Genomic DNA, 20,748 nt, shown 5'->3' with positions numbered 1-20,748 from the left:
GGGCTCTTGGCTGGGCTCTGGTGGGCGCGAGGCAGGGGGAGGGGGGGAGGAGGAGGAGGAGGAGGAGGAGGAGGAGGAGGAGCCGAAGCCCGCGGCCCGGGCGGCGGTAGCGGCTCTCGAGTTCTCCGTAGGGCCCCGCCTCGGAGCGGGCGGCGGTGGAGGAGGAGACTGAGGAGCAGGATGGCGGCCTCGGCCCTGTACGCTTGCACCAAGTGTACCCAGCGCTATCCCTTCGAGGAGCTCTCCCAGGGCCAGCAGCTCTGCAAGGTCCGTGGGCTCCGGGAGGCGGGCGGGATGGGTATCCTCCGCTGTAGTCCGATGGGGGCCGGGTGGCCGCTGCGCTGCAGCCCCTCTCTCTTTGCCGGCGCCTCAGGGGTTTGGGAGTCTGGAGCCCTCGCCTCCCCACTGGGGGACCCCTTTTTCCGGGGGCTTGAGCATCAGATGGGATGGGTCCCTGAGAAGGAGGCAGGATCGTGCCCTCTTCCAGGCGGCCCAGGATGGTGCCGGGCCCCGTCAGCGTCCGGGGGTCTCGGGTGGGGTTGAGTGAGGCAGCCACCTGTCTATGCCGCAGAGACCCTGGGGTGGAGATGTTTTCATCTCGGTTTTCTGCCTGGTCTGTCCTCTTCTTCCACCAGGAGGCAGGGGACGGTTTTTGCACTTCCTTGCTAGGAACCCGAAGCCGCAAAGCTGATGGCATCCTTCTTCCCTGTCCAGGAAAGCGAAGCGACTGGTTTGGGAACAGAATGCTCTATGATTTGGAGCTCCTCCCATCCCATTAAAGCCAGGATGCTGTCTGTGAGCAACGGTGCAAAATAATAAGTAGTTTCACATTTAACCAATCCTTGGAATCGGCCCTGACAGCTTTCTTAATTTGTCTGTAATATACCCCCACGTCTACTAAAGACAAAGACACCTATGTCTTCCCTAAGGAATTATACTGTGATTGGCCACTTACATGATAAAACATCCAGTTCTTTACGTTGGGGCCACGTTTTATCAATGTTTTAGACATTTCGCTAGGTTGGGTAAACAATTTTCTACTAGAAAAGTGAGATTTGGGACTTTCAGATAAATACTGACTGATGTATTGTCTTATTACAGGAATGTCGGATTGCACATCCTATTGTAAAATGTACTTACTGCAGATCAGAATTTCAACAAGAGAGGTTTGTATATTAAACAGTTTTTGACTGTTAAAGAGAAGTGTTGTCTGTATAGAATACCTGGAGGTTGTAATGCCATATATTTATGAAAGTATTTTTTTTTAATTGTTTAGCCCCAGAAATTTTAAGTTGTAAACCTTTTATACGTGGTGGGAGAATGTTGCCAAAAAACTGATGTTGCCAAAATCTAATTTACAGTTAGATTTTATATGAGAGAAAGAATAAATTACTACATGGAAAATGTATAACCTTGCTAATGAAAATGCAAATGTAAACAATTACTGTTAAACTTAAAAAAATATATGGTAAAGCAATTACGGACTGAGGAAAGGTCTGTAATGTTACCAATTGCCTTCGAAGGGTGAAATCTAGTAATTTGTTACATGGAAGAGTAGTTAATAAGTTTTTTAACAGTGAGTTCCACTCTGACAGTATATACAGAAAGTAGCCTCAGAGAAGAACAAATAATTTCTTCATAAGTAGGTGTGAGCATTATTGTGTTGGACAATAGCCAACTGGAAGGCTAGGTGTGCATTGGTATTGTGCTATGCATTAATGGTGGCAAGTGTAAATATTTTGGAGCTACGTAGGAAACATTAAGATATTTTCTTTACAAAAAGAAATACACAATAAAAATGTATTAAAACATTTGTCTTAATTTGGATGAAACAACCCTGAAAAAATTCTTGTATTTTTGAAAAAATTCATGGTCCATATTAGAGTAAGTTTTAAGCCCTACAAACCTTTGACTCACTCATTTTATTTTGACATTGTGCTAATTACCTTAGAAAGCTACATAAACATGATCATTTGTATACCATTTCTTTTTCAGCAAAACTAACACAATTTGTAAGAAGTGTGCTCAAAATGTGAAGCAATTTGGGACGGTAAGTATGTCTTAGGTTTTCATTTCATGTCATTGTTACTAGTCAGTATTTTTCACGAAGCTGGACCTTTTAGAAACTATGTACAGTATTGTTATGCTCTATTTCAACATACGGTATGTTATGAAAAATTTTCAGTACACATTTTGATGAAAAGATGACAATATTTAAAAATAGTTAAATTATATGCATGTTTTACATATATTCAGTATCAGTGTGAAATTTGTGAAGCTGTTCTTTAAAGATTCAAATAGAGCAAATTCTTACCCATAAAATTAGTGTGATCAGACTTTAGCCCACTTCAGAACAACCTCCTCAGAACTATTTTTATAAAACAGCACAATTAAGATATTTATTGATAGAAGTTATGACACAATCCTAGTACAAATTGTCTTAGATGTATACTACAATCATTATAGGTATATTATACCAATATTACTTATTATTGGTCAAAAATGCTAACCTTAATGTTCTAAACTGTCCTGAATCATCTTTTGAGTATCAAAGAAAATCAAGGTATGTTTTTATGGTTTATGTTGAATATGCTGGTTTCCATTTTTTTAAAGTTGAAAACTTGCCTGTAGTATATATTCCTTGTATTGTTTATTCCTATACGTGATGAAAAGTTAATATTTTTTGAGTAAATGATATGGTCACTAAGCTAACTAGGATATTAAATTAGTAGAAGGACATTTCCTCAGATTCTTTATTCATGAGATTTCTATACGTGTATACCTTTATTTTCATTCTTTGAAACTGTTTTTTTTGTGTAGGTTTTGTATTATCTAACAGACTTTGCAAATCAGAAATCTGTTTCTCATAATCTTAGGGTAATAGTTTTATGACTAGAAGTAAATATTAGTTGAATGCATGGAAATACAGTATAAAAGTTATTTTATATGACAGGACAACAGACTTGATAGAGAACAAATTTTTTACCTATGGGTTTTCTTAACTCCAGAAATATGTCTATAATGCTGGATATATGCTGTGCAACAAATATTTAATGTTTTTAAAAGTCTCATCTAAAATGTATATGTTTTTCAGCCCAAGCCTTGTCAGTACTGTAACATAATTGCAGCATTTATTGGTACCAAGTGTCAGCGTTGCACAAATTCAGAAAAAAAATATGGACCACCTCAGACCTGTGAACAGTGCAAACAACAATGTGCTTTTGATCGGAAGGAGGAAGGAAGAAGAAAGGTATGCTTTATTATGACATTTTCTAGAAATTAAATAAAATGCCAAACAAGGTGGAAATTATAATTAATACACTACTGAGACATGATCTCTTTGGGTCCGTGAAAGCAAGCAGTTAGACGAAAGTGCAGGAATAGTGAGTATCCTCCTTGTGTGATTCATATACTACAAAAAATATTCTGTGGTGGCTATTCTGTACTATTTGGCTATCCCACATTTGGTTCAGGAGATTTAACTAATTACTGTTAAATAACTTCTTTTACTTTACCGCCTTGCTGGTTACTTGACACTGCTGGTGTAAAAAAAATACCTGATGGCACACTGGCACCTAAAATTCAGTTACTCTTGTGCCTTTTGATATGGGCTCATATTTGAAACCACTGTTTGTTTTTGTTTACCTACAGTGACTTACTATAATAAGTATATGTGTTCATGTGATATTCCTCTGCCGATCAGCATTCACACAGGCCTTCTGTTGCCTATCAATTTTAGCTGATTTGGAGAAGTCCTCTTTGAGGGGCTTCCTCAGGTCTCCCCACAGCAGTGTATATTCCCCATTACAAGACCTGTCCCTCCAGCACGTCTGGTACATACATACCTTGGAATACTCTGGTTGGAATAGATGTGAACAAACAGATAAAAATTTGGTTTTATTTTTAAAGGTTTAGTCAGTACTTTTGGAAACACTCTCTTCTCTGAGACAGGTACAGTTGATTCTCATTATTTGCAGTAGTTCTTTAAACTTCCCACAAAACAGTGAATACAGTAGTACCCTCCCTTATCCATGGGGGATACCTTCTAAAACCACTTGGATGGATAGATGCCTGAAACTGGGGATAATAATGAACTCTACCGTGTTTTCTCCTGTACATACATGCCTAGGATAAAGTCTAGTTTTTAAATTAGGTATAATAAGAGATAAAAATAGTAGCAAAATAGAACAATTATAATAACATATTCTAGTTACAGTTATGTGAATATGGTCTTTCTCCCTCAGAATATCATATCACATGTAACATTTTTAGACTAAGGTTGACCATGGGTAACTAAAACTGTCAGTCGGGGGACTAATGTACTGAAGCATTGCCCAAGAGAAATATAGGATTAAGTTCATGTCTCCAGTAATAGCATGTTGGTCATTCGATCAATATATGACCTTTTTTTGTTTGTGTTACTCTTTGAAGACAACTTATTTAATATACACTGTCGATAAATGTAACTGAACTTATGGCCAACAGCACTAAGGGTGCCTGAACATACCTTAAGTAATACACACATTGTAGGGCATGTCACAACATTCTTACCTTTTTTATTTTTAATTTTTTTTTTTTTTTTTAAGTTCAGTGGTACATGGGCACGTTTGTTATATAGGTAAACTTGTGTCACGGAGGTTTGTTGTACAGATTATTTCATCACCCAGGTATTATGCCTAATACCCATTAGTTATTTTTCCTGATTCTTTCCCTCTGCTGCCCTCTACCCATTGATAGACTCTAGTGTATGTTGTTTCCCTCAGTGTGTTCATGTGTTCTCATTGTTTAGCTCCTACTTATTAGTAAGAACATGCAGTATTTGGTTTTCTGTTCTTTTGTCAGTTTGCTAAGAATAGTGGCCTCCAGCTCCATCCATATTCCTGGAAAGGACATGATCTTGTTCTTTTCTATAGCTGCATAGTATTCTATGGTGTGTATGTACCATGTTTTCTTTAACTGGTCTACCATTGATTGGCATGTGGGTTGATTCCATGTCTTTGCTATTGCACATTATAACCTTCTTGAGCCTAGGAACACTGTATAGCACTTTGGCAGTACTCTTTGGGACTATAAAAACTTGAAAAACATGGCACTAAATAGACTGTGTAAAGGATACCTGTCTGAGAGATAAAACAAGGCAGAGCATCACCTTGTTCCATCTCAGCTGAGAACATGTGCAGTTGGGTGGCATAGATTTTTCACCACTCTGTATATATACAGTGGCCACAAAAAATGCTACAAATACTGAGTTTTGGGATCGCAGATAAATTTTACTGAGTAGGCAAATACACAGATAGGAAACGAAAAACAATGAGAGTCAACTGTGTATATCATTTAGGCTTTTCTGGTTTTTTTTGTAAATTTACAGTACTTACTGTAGTGGGAAATACTTTATCAGTAATTGTGCAGTGATTTAAGAATTCAGGCTGTATTTCTTGGAAGTTTATCAGTCAGTTTATACTTATTCCCCTGGAATAAGAAAAAAGGTAACATTTTTTTTTCTTCAAATTAAAAATGCCTCAAAACTAATGGAAATCTATATGTCATCCTCATTAATTTTATAATTTTCCAACCAAGTATTTTCCCAGGTTTCAGAAAAGTCCAATTTTACTTCTGTTTGCAAAACAATTTGTGAATATGTGCATACATGCATTTGTGCATGTTATGTGTGGAATACAGGTGGAAGTTGAGTGGTTTATCTTACCTGGCTTCATTCACAGCCAGTTTATATGGGTACATTTAATTTAAAACACTATTTTCTTAAAAGGTTGACGGAAAGTTATTATGCTGGCTCTGTACTTTATCATACAAAAGAGTTTTACAGAAGACGAAAGAACAAAGGAAGAGCCTGGGATCATCACATTCAAATTCATCTTCTTCATCTCTTACTGAAAAAGACCAGCATCATCCAAAACATCATCACCACCATCATCACCATCACCATCGTCACAGCAGTAGCCATCACAAGTAAGTACTTTGAAGTCATATTTTCTAAAATTCTTCCTGGCATTTTAATGCCATTTATTGGCGTTTACTTCATGCAAATATTTACTATGTGCTAGTTTCTGTTGTACAGAGTAGGCTTCTTGCATGTCTAAGGCCATGTCTCCATTTTATTCAGTGTATAATATTACACACATGGAATATGTTTAGCTATTTACCATAGTACAGGTAAGACGTTTAGGAAATTATAAAATTATAATCATATAAATTCAAAATACAAGTACATCAGTTAACGCTTAAATAACTTATCAAAAGCCTCAGTTTTCTTCTTTGTTAAAATAATTGTTAAGGTTTTATTTGGAAAATTATATTTATCTCAGTGTTCAATTTGTTCTATTAAAAACAAACCAAAACAAACCAATGACTGGGTTTGGAGAACGTATTTTAATACTATAATTTGTTACTACGATAGAAGCATTTCTAATCTTTGTGGTCCCCAAAATGTGAGAAATATTTTTAACTACTGATACTTTGCTGTTTTTTTTAATCCTTCTTAAAAACAGACAACTGTAGCTTTCCCTCAGTATGCTTGAGGGATTTGATGTGGAACCCTCTCATGGACCAAAATCTGCGTATACTCCAGTTGGCCTTGTGGAACCTGCCTATAGGAAAAGTTGGCTTTCTATACATGCAGGTTTCACATCCTCCAAATATTGTATTTTTGATACGTATTTGCTTGGGGAAAGAAAAGTTCTTGTATAGGTGGTCCCATGCAATTCAAAACTGGGTTGTTCAAGGGTCAACTGCACTTGATTTTTAAAGTGACCTGTGGGGGAGGAGTTACGTAGTAGTAGTAGTAGTACCTTAACCCTTGATGTGTTTAGTATAAAGTCTTTTTAAAATGCAGTTTTAGTCTTCGTGGAACAAACAAGAACATTAAAAAACAAACTCATGTAAACACAAATTAAAATAGAAAAAACAGGGACATATTGCATGCCCATTTTCAGAAGAATTTATTTTTTGTTTCTGAGTCTTTCAAGTTTCAGATAATTTAAAACTGAATTTACAAAAAACTGATGGCCACCACATTTTGGAACAAATGCAGTATTTTTGGAATGTAATATAGCTCTATCTAATTAGTAAGATTTGTTCTAAACCGTATTCAGTCACCTTTTAGATGATGAGGTTATGTTGAGGTTAGTGATGTTTAATTCTACCATTGGGTAGACTACAATGCAATACCTTGTCTTCTGGTTGTTTTGAAGAAATCTTGTGATCCTTATATCAGAGTATATCAAGGAGCAAAGGAATATAAGACTACCTTGATTTTGCTTCTTGCTTTAAGAAATAATGTGACAACTATATACTATAATAGCAATGTCAGACATACTCCTAAGACTGCCAAAATGTCTCCTTTCTCTATTATTTACAGATAAATTTGTTTTACCATAATGTAAAAGGACACAATCAGATTATTTTTGTGAAGATCGAAGTATGTGACAGCAACCAAATTTTTGAAAAAAATGACAGCTTTCAAAAATAAAGGGAAAGAAGACAGTATTGAAATTGAAAGTCTTCAATTTTTTTACTTTTGGTTCCGTAAGAAATACAAACACTATTTTCTTTTGTTTTTGTTTTTGTTTTTTTTTTGAGACGAAGTCTTGCTCTGTTGCCAGTTTGGAGTGCAGTGGCACGATCTTGGCTCACTGCAACCTCCGCTTCCTGGGTTCAAGCAATTCTTTTGCCTCAGCCTCCCGAGTAGCTGAGACTACAGGCACGTGCCACCATGCCTGGCTAGTTTTTTGTGTTTTAGTAGAGGTGAGGTTTCACCATGTTAGCCAGGGTGGTCTCGATCTGACTTTGTGATCCACCCGCCTCTCACAGTGCTGGGATTATAGGTGTGAGCCACTGTGCCCAGCCACAAACACTATTTTCTATTTGATGGCTATTGACCATTTGATAACAGTTAGTTTGTAGGGTCCTATCTTAAGTTCAATAGATTAGACTGAAAGTGAGGAGCATACATATTGTGATAGATGGTGATTGGCTAGAGTAGGGAATGTGGTTGTGTGGGTGGCACTAAGGTGGGTCTGAATCTAGGAATGGACAATACTCAGAAAGCTAAGATGGGAATTCCAAATGTTTCTATCAGCCATATTAATGTGATTATTCTTTGAGATATGGTTAGTGCTGTTAATTCATGTATCGCTTGTTAAAGCTTATAATGAAATTTGTAAAAAAAAAAAAAAAAAGACAACTGCATCCCTCAATAGGATTTCCATTCACAAATAAGAAGAACTCAGGTTGATGGAATTATCGCTGTTTTTCCCCTACTTGGTATTGGTTTACAGCTGAGTCTTAAGGTCTGTTTTTTTCTTTTGCTTAAAAAACTCCTAAAGCTGAACCAATAGTAAATTTTAAACACATGTATGCATATATCTATTTTGTATATGCCAGCACTATACTAAGTGCTTTTATATGTATAACTCATTTAATGCTCATATCAGTATAAGGTATGTATTACATCCATTTTACATATGCGAGAACCAAGGCTCGGGGATGTTAAGTAATTTGTATGAGGTCACAGCTTAGGTCTTCCAATATCTTCTAAATTGCACAAAAACATGGCATCTGGTTCATAGGAGATACTCTATATGTGGAGTGAATAAACTAGGGGTTAGTGAAGGATTGACTGATGTGCCAAGTATAGGAGGAAAAAAAATGTAGGATTCATAGAGAATTACAAAATGATTATTAGTATTATGCCAAAATAGAAAAGGAGTTTTACAGTATTATGAGTAAAAGTAAAATCATTTGTTACTATGAAATTTCCCAATAGCTTCAGCGTGACTTCTCCAGAATACTAAAGAGAGATCTAGGGACTTTGAAGAGGATTTTTAAGAAAACTGGGAAAGAATCAAAGAAATCAATATATTTCCCCATTTAAATAGACATACTATTATGAGCAACTTGAGTTACTCCAAAGGAAGAATCTCTACTTTACTAGGAAAGCCTTTGCTTTAAAGATACAAATTTTGCGTCTGAATTAGTAAGGGCAGCCAAAGTACAGTGATAACTAGACTTTATAATTTTAGAATCTTGTTGTGGTAGTTTTTGTGCTTGTATACTCCACCCTTTGTATGATATTAAATTAAACTGTGGAGATGCTGATTAAAAAGAATTCTTGAAGAACTTAAGATGGCCAATAGTCATTTGATTAAAATTTGTCTCATCATGTGATTTATTCAATATTAGCTTAGTCTGAAAACTTAAATATGCCTTTCTCTGAACAAGAGATTATAAACATAATTTGTATCCATTGAGAAAGAATGTTAAATTTAGATGTATTAAATGAATGTTGTTATTAGATGTCATTTGTATATTTTTCAGAATCAGCAATCTAAGTCCAGAACAAGAGCAGGGACTGTGGAAACAGAGGTAAATACATTGCTGTATTTTCTGAAGTATTTTGAAATGTATTTTTGTAAGTGTATGATACTCCTTTAACTTTGTTGCTTAAACCTTACAAAAATCAGTATTTTCAGTAATGTTTTAGGGGAAGATGAATAACTTACCATTTGGTTCCTCTGTCCTTTTTACTCTAACTATTCTTATTAATGTTTGGTTTCAGCCATAAATCCTCTGCAGCAATTCAGAATGAAACTCCAAAGAAAAAGCCCAAATTGGAATCTAAGCCATCTAATGGAGATAGGTAAAAATGAATTCTTTTAGTGTTGTGAAAATTCAGCTTAGTTGCATAGTTATGGTTGATTGCCAGTTATTACTAGATAAAAAACTAGAAACATGTATTTTCTACATTGACTTGAGTCACCTAGAAGAGTAAACATGAATCAGTTTAAAATTTTTAACTTAATTTTGGCAATAAGAAAGTGGCACTGAACTATGTTGTTCTATTTGGGAAATAAATTTGGGTTTTGAAAAAGAAAACAAATCTGAATGGAGAACATTATTTTTATCTTTATTCTTCAATGAAACACAAATCTAATTGTGATACTTTAAATTGACCTGCTTAGAAAATGTTTTTAGATTAAAAATAGGAGCGTGACTTTGTTTTAGTTCATTAGCCAAAAGTTTGCTGATGTTACTGTACAAATTGGCTGCCTATTGCTTTACACTAGAAGTATTGACCCCCTAAAAGCTAATACTGAATTATATTTCTGCAGGTGTATGTAATGTGTGCCATTAGTAAGGTAATTTGCCAGTTGCATCCATTTCTGTCAGGTACATATTTTTTTGCATTAGCCTTAAGGATGTTTGTGGAATTGTCTAATTTATGCAATTTGAACACCTGCTAATTTTCCTTCTACTTCATTTAACTGTGTTTTACTTTTTTCTTTTTAGTAGCTCTATAAATCAGTCAGCAGATAGTGGGGGAACAGACAATTTTGTCCTTATAAGTCAGCTGAAAGAAGAAGTGATGTCACTTAAGCGTCTCTTACAGCAGAGAGACCAGACCATTTTAGAAAAAGATAAAAAGGTAAGAACATGATTCATTGAAGTCTGATAAGAATTATGTCTTGACTGTTGCTTAATAATCACAAATTTTAGTAGTCTTCTTTTAATAATTTGGTAATGTTTGTTATGCATGATTTTTATAAGACAAATTACAAAAGCCCTTCTGCCCCCACAAGCCATTTCATGAAGATAGGTAAAAAATGGTCTTTCAGAATTTTAGTTCTAAGAATTAACTGAGAGCTTACTTAGGGTATAGTTTCTAAACTTTAATTTTCAGTAAACATGTAATTTAAAAATAGGTCTACTAATACTTTAAAAGTGAGATATAAATGGAATGTTTTGTAAACTTTTGTTATTTAAGAAAGTAGTTTGAACATAGTATTTGATATTCCAATCTTGTATTTATATGAATTCAGATCAAATAACTGCTGAAAAGTAATGGTATGGGAATTTCCTGTGGTAATCAGTAATTTGCAGTAGATGTCTAAAAGGTCATTGTGTAGGAAGTAAGTGTATTTATTGGGACTTTATCAGTCAAGAGGAATATCAAATGTGTTATCCATTTAGCAAAAACAGGAATATTAACAGAATTATAGACAGATTTAAGGTCTTGTGCTATGAAATCAGGATGGCATAATAGTGGTCAGGCGTGGAACGGTAAACAGTTTGGAAGTTATTTAGCCATACTTAGATTCAAATTCCAGTTCTAAGATTTTCTCTGTAACCAGGAGCAGAATGTGTACTTTTTTCGGCCTCAGTTTTCTCATTTAATTGAGAGCATAATACTATTTCAAGTGATGGCTGTGATGATTAAGGAAAATGCAATTATTTATTATAGCTTTTGGCATGTGAAAGCACGTAAGGGTTATTACTGATACTTGATCATCTTTGTACTTGCTTATGGTCCCAGACAGTGTAGTTTGACCTGTATCAAATTTATTATGCATTAGAACACTAAAATCATTTCTTTTTAAAAGAATAAGACCTTATTATGGATACATACATGAATCATATCCATCTCTGAGTACCTATAGCTGCAGACTTGAATCTGAGGTGGCTTTTACTTCTGGCATTCAATAACTTTTGTTACATCTTCCCACACCTTGATGGTTAGTTGACTTAATTTTTAATACATTTGTACCTTGCTTTAAGCAAATTCAATATATGAAAATTAGGAGTGACATACAAGATAAAAGTAGGATGGTTACAGGTGTCTTTGTCTTATGGTCCTTTTTAATTGACAGCATTTTTTAAATTAAAGAGCTTTTATGGAAATTTGTTCTATGTACAAAGTTTTAGAGACAAGCCAGGTATGTCTGTATTAACCTTGAGAAAAGTTAAATAAAATGCCACATTTACTGCAAAATTATGATTTCTAAACCAAGTAGTAATCAGCTACAGAATATTGACTGTTAGATTTTTCTTTCCTCTCTAGCATAAGAGATATTATCTTTGCATTGTGCAGTTGAAGTTTTCTGCTTTTGTTAGTATTCCTCTTTAAAAAAAACCAAAATACCAATGGGGATTGAAATTAACATTGTTGTATAAGAAAAATTCTAATGGTAAACCTAAAATAGCTACACATTTGCAGCTTTTTCTTATAAATCTAAGACAACCAAGTTATTTTCCTGAATTGATTTTACAAAGTTATTCAGTGACTTCTAGAGCCAGACACTGAACTAGTTCATGAGGATACAAAGATGAACAATTAAGACATAATTCTTGTCTTCCAGAAGTTCATAATTGGGAGCAAGTCACAGTATAGTGAATAGAGTGATTGTCTTAGCTGATCTGGTGTGAATTGGCATTTCAGAACAGAAAATCTCTTGTGAATATAGAAAGTTGAGAGAGAGAGAACTTAGTTATACTTTGGATTTGACAAAAGCAAGGGCTTTTTTGTGTGTGTGTGTGGAAAAATAAGTATATAAGACTCCATGATTTTCTGTTTTTGCTGTTGTGTGTCTTTCAGTTTACTAGCTACTAGGTAATTACAAAAGAATGTGTAAACCTTTACAGCTGACATAATGAAAAATGTTAAAGAATAATTTGAAGCTGCTTCTGCATGGTTTTAATAGTGAAATTACATAATAACTTATTCCTTGGTTTGAAGTCATGAGATGTTATGCTTTTATGTACGTCATTTATGTTTATGAAAAAATTATGTAGCCTTCCTTCTCAGAGCACGATTTTTTTCTTACATTAGCCCAAATTTTATAATAACCCTCTTTCCTTTCTCATTCTATGTAGTTGTATTTCTGTGCTTTGTTTTCTGTTTTTACCTCAAGTGTTAGGTGGTTGTGTACATAATCCTGGACTAAATTTAAAAATTAAAACAGTGTAGCTTTTGGCTGAAAAGACCATCCCTTTTTATATTTCCCAGTGGGAAATTAAAGATTATTTTACCCTTTAACTAGTTTTAATGTTTGTTTATACTGTTATAAATGTTATTGAAGTACCTTTTTGAATGAGACATTTTCCAAGTTATTAGCCGTTAAGCGTTTTTTGTTGACATACCAGTTGCTAAACTCTATTCCCAGTCAAGCTACGTTTAGAAAAAAAAGAAAACTCAAAAATTTTACTGATGGTCGGGTATTAGCATTAAAATCACACTATTGTAAAGCAGATAGAATTCATCATTTCACAAAACAAATTTTAGATAGGTTGTACAATTCAGGAAACTGCGAAGAACATCTTCCACTTTTGTAATGAATTGTGAGTTTATTTTGAAAGTTACATATAATGGTGTGTGTTTGTGTGAGTGTGCAAATATATACATATGTATCTTTTTTCTTTAATCTCTCAGTTAACTGAACTAAAGGCAGACTTTCAGTACCAAGAGTCAAATTTGAGAACAAAAATGAACAGTATGGAAAAAGCTCACAAAGAAACTGTGGAACAACTTCAGGTAACTACCATCATTTACATAAAATATTAGGCAAGGAGGGCTGAATTTGAGTAACAGCATTCATTGACTTAGATTGTATTGGTAGCCCTGGTTTTGCATAGTTGGTGCATTTCAGTTTTGATTTTGACTTTATACTCATTTTTAATCTTGATCCCATTAGAAGTTGTTGTTTGAAATTACTTGAAAGGTGATTTAATACATTAGTCCTGAAAACTTTTGCCTAAACTTCAATTGGGGTTTTTAGAGTAGGCTATTATTGGTGTATGTTCAATTGATTATTGGGCTTAGAGCAAAAAATTAAAAATCAGACTCATGAAACTAAGGTGAAAAGCTGCTCTTCAGTAGCAGTCATTCTTCGTATTAATATTTCCTTCCAGATAATGGGAAGGGAGGTGGGTGTATAAAACCAGTTCTTAGGACATTAAGTGGCAAAAATGTATACAAAGCAAAAGAGTTTACTTAATCTACGTCCAGTGGTTTGCCGAGTGCCAAATAGGGTACTACTAAATGCTAACCAGTAGTGATCCACCTGAACCTCAGAGTACTGCACAGTAGCATTTTAAGTATACAAAACAACTGAATGGTGAAGTCAGGTGTCAACACAGTAACAATCTGATTGATGTCTGTCATGCAGAGATGGTGAACATCCAACATGAATACAGATTACTACCATATTAAACTTGTTCTCAGCTAGGTTTTATAAATTTCTAGAAATCAGACCACACTAAATTAATTACATGTTCTCTGATTTATATAGTCTCACATTTGTAAAATTAATCTTTAGTGATGTTTAAGGTTAAGAAGTTTTAAATCTTAAAAGGTTAGAAGATGGATGCATACAGACTTCAGTCTTAGGAGAGTACAGCTTCAGAAGGAAGGAGTTAATACTGCCCTATTTCATTTTGTATTTTTCACATTGTAACATCAAGGGATATTTGCTATTACTTTCTTTTGGTTTTGTATTAATATGTCTTTGCAAGTAGCTTAAATTAGTAGAATTTAGGAACTTGCTGAAATTCAAGGTACAGATTGGTCTTAATCGTGATCATACTATTACAAAGATGGTTGAAAAGGAACCTCATGTAGAACCTGGGACATAGTAGGCATTCAAATGATTTATTGAATAAGTGGTGATTTATGGAAATCCCCATCTGCCCTCCATTCTGAGAGACTGCTTATATCATATATCAGATTCTTATATATTAATGTTTTTTATCTACCAGCAAGTATTATTTTTAGTTTTATGTTATTTCTATTTTTCTTATTCAGTTATTAATGCTGAATGATTGTCTTGAACAGAATCTTTCACCTGATGGTCTTTTATTTAATGTGATGTAACCAAAGCTCTGAAGTAAATCCAGAATGAGATAACAGAATAACTGCAAGAGGTACTTAGATATGTTTTAACTTAGTACTTCCCACTGTTCAAAAGAGCAATTTGTGTTTTGGTCTTTATTTTTTAAAATAGTTGCAAAGACATGGGGTCTTCTTTGACTTAGCCTGATTGGTATCTTAAGCCTACCTCCTTTTGGTTGGTAACTGATGTTTCACATAATATAAAAGTAACTACTATTTATATAAAAATATGGGACATTTTGACATGATTTTACATATGCTGTCTTGTTACAAAAACTGAGTTATGTGATATGCCCATTTTACAGAGGAAACTGATCACACAGTAAGTGGTGATATAGAAGTTTCCATCTTCTGGCTCCAGTTTAACTACTTTTCCCTGTTATACACTGGCTCCCACCATTTCAGGTCACTCAGATTTTCTATTTCATCCTTCCTATCAGACGACTTACCTGATTTTTTTTGTGTGTTATGGCTACAGGCATTCTGTCATAGTTGAGTGCCATCTTTTTACATTGCTCCCTTTAGCAACCAGTGGCACTGGTAGGATTCTATACTGAGGTGAGGAAATATATGTAATATTTTTCTTATCTTTATGTGATAAGGAATTGAATCCTGTGACACAAGATTGATCTTAGAGCTAGTAAATATTTTTAACTACCAAACTATGACAAAGCACTGAACATCACAAGAAAAATTGTCCAAAATGTAACCCCAAAATACCTCAAATATTGAAAATACTGAGAATATTAAGTAAAAACTTTATAATTCACTTAATTAGGTAAGTGGTTAAAAGGGAAAGGGATATAACATTTGAGTGCCTTCTATGTACCAGTAACTGTGTTAGGCTAAGTGTTTTATATATTTGATAAGTTCTTTAAACTCATTATGAGTTTGGATGGTCGAGTTACTGTGTTAAAAATGAGAAAATATTTTCCAGGTTATGTAACAGGTAAGTAAGCCAGGATTTAAAGCAGGATCTATATAATTGTTAATCCTCATACTCTTTCCTTTAGACCAACATGTCTAAACTTTTAAACTTATCTTTTATCTTAAGAGTCTGTAAAGAATATCAGTGATTTTTAAATATTTTTGCTGGGCGCAGAAGGAAGTAATTTTAGGATAAAAAAATTTAAATGTACATATATTGAAATATTGCATTATAAAATTCATTTTTAAGATATTCAAATTAGAATAAGAAATTTGGAGTTGTACTTAACAATTGTATTATTTATTTATCTTAAAAGATTAATGTAATTTATCAAGAAATAACTGTATTAGTGATCCAAATATATTAAATGCAAACTGGAAATTAGCTACTAAAGCATTAAAAGGAAAAATTGCTTTAAAGACCTAATGTTCAAATTATTGTATTTTGTACTTAAAATATGAAAATTATAAACACTTTTTTGTTTACTTATTGATGATTGAGGAAATAATTTGAAGATTCACATTTTAACTATTTAGTATATCAGTATAAACATTTTTACATAAATATAACTTACAGACCTGGTAAAGATCTTTTTGAGTCAAATTTGCATACATATATGTTCCTCAAATTTTTTATTTTTAGCCAGTGTGTTTATTATAGTTATAGATTAAATAACATGTAGCTAACACGTAAAGAAAAAATTTAAATTACTGTATTGACAGGGACTGGTTAGCTGAGTAATGAACCAATTGATGATAAATGTGCTGCTTTATTTCCCCCATCTGCTAGGTATTCTCACTTAATTTTTCCTGTGAGTTTCTCAAGCTGTTTAGTTTTAAAGGAAAGTAAAAATCCTTTTCAGTTCTTGATGGTTTTCTAAATTTGAAATAGATATTGAAGTTTTTCATTACCACCTTAGTTATTAATAGTGACTGAATAGGAAAGTCCTATTAATCATGCATCTGAACATAAAAAATGATTTGATTTGCACACATAAGATAGTACTGAGAATGTTTGCATTTTAGAGGTCATGGGTGTTAATTAGCAAGTGATTGGAGAAGGATGAGGGAATGGAAGTACAAAGTTTGAAAAAGGTTATTTCATGAAACCTCTATAAAATGGCATACAGAGAAGGCAGGTTGTTATTTGGCCATAGAAAGCTAAAATTAGAGTAAAAGATGAAGTCCTGAGGCTAAAAAGTCTGTCGAGATAATAAAAATTCCTCAAACCTGTGAAGGAAAATTGTGTTGAAATGTAGTCAGAGAGTATCTTTTTAAAACATGTTAATTTTAGGATAGTGCTCAGGTTTCAAACTATTTTCATCACTTTCCCCATTTTGGCTCAGACTATAAAAATGCTTGATCATTAATGTATTTGTATATGTGGGAATCCTTACTCTCTAAGTTTCCACATTTAAGAGACTGAATAAGGTGGCAAAGGCAGTCAAAATGTGAAAATATTCACTGTACTTACACATTCCTCCTCACTAAACTAGTGATAGATGGACATTTAATAATGAAATTCAAGTCAGATGATGAAATGAATTTTGTATCTTTGCAAAAATTTAAGCTTTCATGAAATAGGAAATGATGATGTGGAACTGCTCAAGTCACACTAAAACCAGTGTGAAATGACTATATGGTAATTAAAGGAACTACAATAAGATAAGAATGAGTGATTCTGATGGGTGCTTTAAAAAATTGAATATCATTGAGTGCCTTTGGCAAAGTGACACATTCTGAGGTATTTTTTGCAAAAATGATTTCTTATACTTGTTATACAAGAGAGTAAACAGAAAAAAGATCTCATAGAGCTTGCCAGGAAACATTCCTCCCAAATCTTGATTCATTCTTTGATTTTGTGGGTTGTAAAAAACAACTTATAGTTTTCATGTATTTAAGATAAAGGTCCAAACATTTTTCCCCTATTAAAATTTAGACCTTCTTTTAAGTGGATTCACTTTGTCTCCTTTTTTGTAACCAATTGTATATCTTTGGACAACAATTTTATTTATAATTTCATTTACAAAGGGGGCTGATGAGACAATCTAGAATTTTCCTTCTGCATATTCATTCTTAAAGAGATGAACGTAAATGTATCAACTCTTTGATTTAATGTAGTGCTTCAGTGAAATAATTATATAAATGAAAACCATGTTAAATAAGTAGTATTCTCCAGCATGACTTAATAGTATTTCAAACATTTTAAATCTTGAATGTTTTTGTCTCCCACAGGCCAAAAACAGAGAACTACTCAAACAGGTTGCAGCCTTGTCAAAGGGTAAAAAATTTGACAAAAGTGGAAGCATACTAACATCTCCTTGAGAAAGTAATTTGTTTAGCATTTTTTCTTACAGTGTAAATTTGAGGAAGAAAATTCTGTGAAGCCCTAAATTCTGTGTAGTAGAAAAATATTTTTGCACACCAAATGAATTGGTGTGTTTCCTATTCACTTTTGTAATTGATATACAGCATTTTTTAAGTTGTAAAACATTCAAATAAAACTTCAACTGGTTTGAAGTAACTTTTTAATTATTTGATATCCAGGAACTTTTTTGCCAGCAATAGTATTAAACTGTTGTAAAGGAGTGCATGAGTAGTGCTCTTTATAAAACGAAACATGCAATAATAGAGTAGATATGGTTTAAGAAGTCAGAACAGCAGGATTTTTTGTTCTGTTTTTTTGTTTTACACCATGCTAATTTCAGACAAGCAGTTTTCAATTTAAAAATACAAAAACTTTTAAACTCGAAAAATGGTGAACACTGGTTTTTTGGGAATTGTGTTTTTACTTTGCATCAACATGAATTTAGGAGAAAATCATGGTGCTTTTTATTAAATGAACTTCAAATATATGTAAATTTGTTTTTTAAAATTATATCATTAATGTTAGTAACCTAGCATTTTCATTATTGGTATAGGAATTAATGTTTATTGTACAGTATCTAAGGTAAAATGTGTTTCTGTTTTGTAAAAACGACTGTAGATTTTTACTTACAAGTGCCTTTTTGCCACCTAATGTTTTTATTTATAGGAATGCTGATCTTTTGTACATACAGTTTGTTTTAAAATCATGTTTAATAAATGTTTGTATATAAATGCATATGTACAGAAGCCTATTTCAAAAGGAAATCAAAATTGCTAGTAAAACGTTTGAGATTGCATTAAGAACTAACTGATAATGCATATAGATTTAGAAAATTTTGTGATTTGTTTCTGTGTGGTAAGGGAAGCTGTTGGTCTTTGAATTCATTTTTGTCAAAATAGTTCCTCAAAGATTTAATTTTAAATTGCTTCTTAAAGAGTAATTTTATTTTTTATTTCATATGGCTTCATATTCATATTTTGTGAGTTACATGTTTTGCTTTATTATTTTTTATAAAATTTCTTTACAATTTTAATGTTTATACCATGATCCATATATCTTCTTTCCCTGTGTGTGGTTATCTAAGTTAATATTTATGTACACCATACTTAATTTAAAGCAAATCTGAAAAAAATTAACCGTTTAATCCAATCTGTGATAATCTTTGAATAAATTGGAATCTAATATGAGATTCAGGAACTATAAGTAAATTGTCTCAAAGTCTTTAAAATTGTCTATAAAAGGTTAAGGTAGGGTGGGATAGGTTATGTGAAGTTATTGACTAATTATATTCTGATCCAGTGGTTTTCAGCCTGAAATGGAATTTATCTCCTAGTTATTATCAGTTCAGCATTTTAGTTTGATTTTAGTATAGTTGGATACACTGTGTAGAGTGAAAGAGTTGCTGCTTTTAGGAATTTATGGGCAAAGATAAATTTGCTTCGTGTAAACTGTTACTTATATCAGTCTTAAAGGTTTTTATACAAACGTTGATTATGAATCTCATTTCAAAGATTGGCTTTCTTAACACATGATTGTAACAATTTTTTTAGCATGACGCGTTTCAGTAGAATATTCTTGTAGTTCATTATAAAGTGATACCAAATAATTCTTTGTCCACTTTGAAAGCATAATATGGGTAATTTTCAAGTGGTAGAAAAGATTCAGTCAGAATTTTGTAAACTAAACAGTTTATTTTTACGGGATCTTCGTGTAATAATAATTTTAAATTTAGTACTTTCAACCATGATAGACAATGCCTTAACATGGATTTTAACGTTTGCAGGATTTGCTAAATTCATAAAATAGTTATTACCTTTCTTTGAAATTTGTAATGTGTTATATTCCTGTTTCATAGCCATTTGTCAATCCACAGTGGTCATTATGGTTTTACTTTGTGGTAGTTCTTATACCTTGTTGGAGAAACTACAAAAGAAAGTTGTCCTTGTCCTTGTCCTTCTCCTTAGCTAACATTAAAATTAAAAATAGTTTAATGTTAGCTAATATTAAAATTGAAGGCAATTGAGTTTTAATGTTAGCTAACATTAACAGTCTCATAATTTAGCTTTGTAAATTCCAAGGCTAAAAACCTTTCATGGGCTTCACAGTATTTAGTCCTAATTAAGTACCCTCTCTTATTCCATGACCTTATAACTTAATTTTTTTGCAATTGTATAAGCTAGTAAATCAGTCCCAGTCCTGGATCTGTAGTGTTTTGACATAAGAAACTCATATTCTTTAAATGTGGACCTGTAAGAGATAATATGGTGTGGTGTATTGTGCTTTTAGCCTGTTTTCCACTATTAATTAGCATTAACCAGTGAGGGTCATTTTGGCTCAAGTTATTTATGTATTAATAGCCTGTGAATATTACAGTCCTTTTTAGATTATATTGGTCTAAATAAGCATTCTGCAGTGAACCTGTTAAGCTGTTCACATGTATAGACTATTGAAATACTGTACTTGTACACATCTGACTGTTGACATTTTGTACTTTTTTCTAGATTCAGTATTTCACAATAAAAACTTGTCAAAGGCTTTGTATTAGTTTCCAGTGGCTGCTGTAACAAATTTCCACAAACTTAGTGTCTTAATACAACAAAAATTAATTATCTTATGGTTCTAGAGTCCAGAAGTCCAAAATCAGGTTCACTGGGCAAAAGTAAAGGTGTTGGTAGGGTTTGTTCTTTCTGAAGGCTCTAGGGGAAAGCCTGTTTCCTTGCCTTTTCCAGCTTCTAGAGCTGCATTCCTTGCATTCTGTGCGTTCATTGACCCT

At 33.3% G+C, this 20,748-nt stretch overlaps 1 protein-coding gene across 5 annotated transcripts; it reads left to right on the top strand.

Annotated features, from left to right (window-relative positions):
* Window positions 1–73: 73 nt before the first annotated feature.
* FAM76B (family with sequence similarity 76 member B) lies at window positions 74–20,514 on the top strand. 5 transcript variants are annotated; one of them, XR_001818209.2, is made up of 11 exons: window positions 294–795; window positions 1,102–1,166; window positions 1,996–2,050; window positions 3,095–3,250; window positions 5,768–5,967; window positions 9,334–9,381; window positions 9,575–9,655; window positions 10,306–10,441; window positions 13,223–13,324; window positions 14,594–14,712; window positions 17,843–17,930. XR_001818209.2 is itself a non-coding variant. In XM_017505281.2 (10 exons), exons 1-10 carry the CDS (start codon window positions 181–183, stop codon window positions 17,930–17,932), a joined length of 1,017 nt encoding a protein of 338 aa, XP_017360770.1. In that variant the 5' UTR covers window positions 74–180; the 3' UTR covers window positions 17,933–20,514. The 5 variants fall into 5 exon arrangements, 4 of the variants coding, with proteins under 4 accessions (XP_017360770.1, XP_017360768.1, XP_017360767.1 ...); XM_017505281.2 differs by lacking the exons at window positions 294–795; window positions 14,594–14,712 and adding an exon at window positions 74–267 and having other exon boundaries at window positions 10,309–10,441; window positions 17,843–20,514; XM_017505279.2 differs by lacking the exons at window positions 294–795; window positions 14,594–14,712 and adding an exon at window positions 74–267 and having other exon boundaries at window positions 17,843–20,514.
* The last annotated feature ends 234 nt before the right edge of the window (window positions 20,515–20,748 follow it).

Source organism: Cebus imitator, unplaced genomic scaffold, assembly GCF_001604975.1.
Source record: "Cebus imitator isolate Cc_AM_T3 unplaced genomic scaffold, Cebus_imitator-1.0 Scaffold336, whole genome shotgun sequence".
Classification (NCBI taxonomy): Eukaryota; Metazoa; Chordata; class Mammalia; order Primates; family Cebidae; genus Cebus; species Cebus imitator.
Note: the sequence above shows the minus strand (reverse complement) of the source record. Positions and strands in the feature narration are given on the sequence as shown.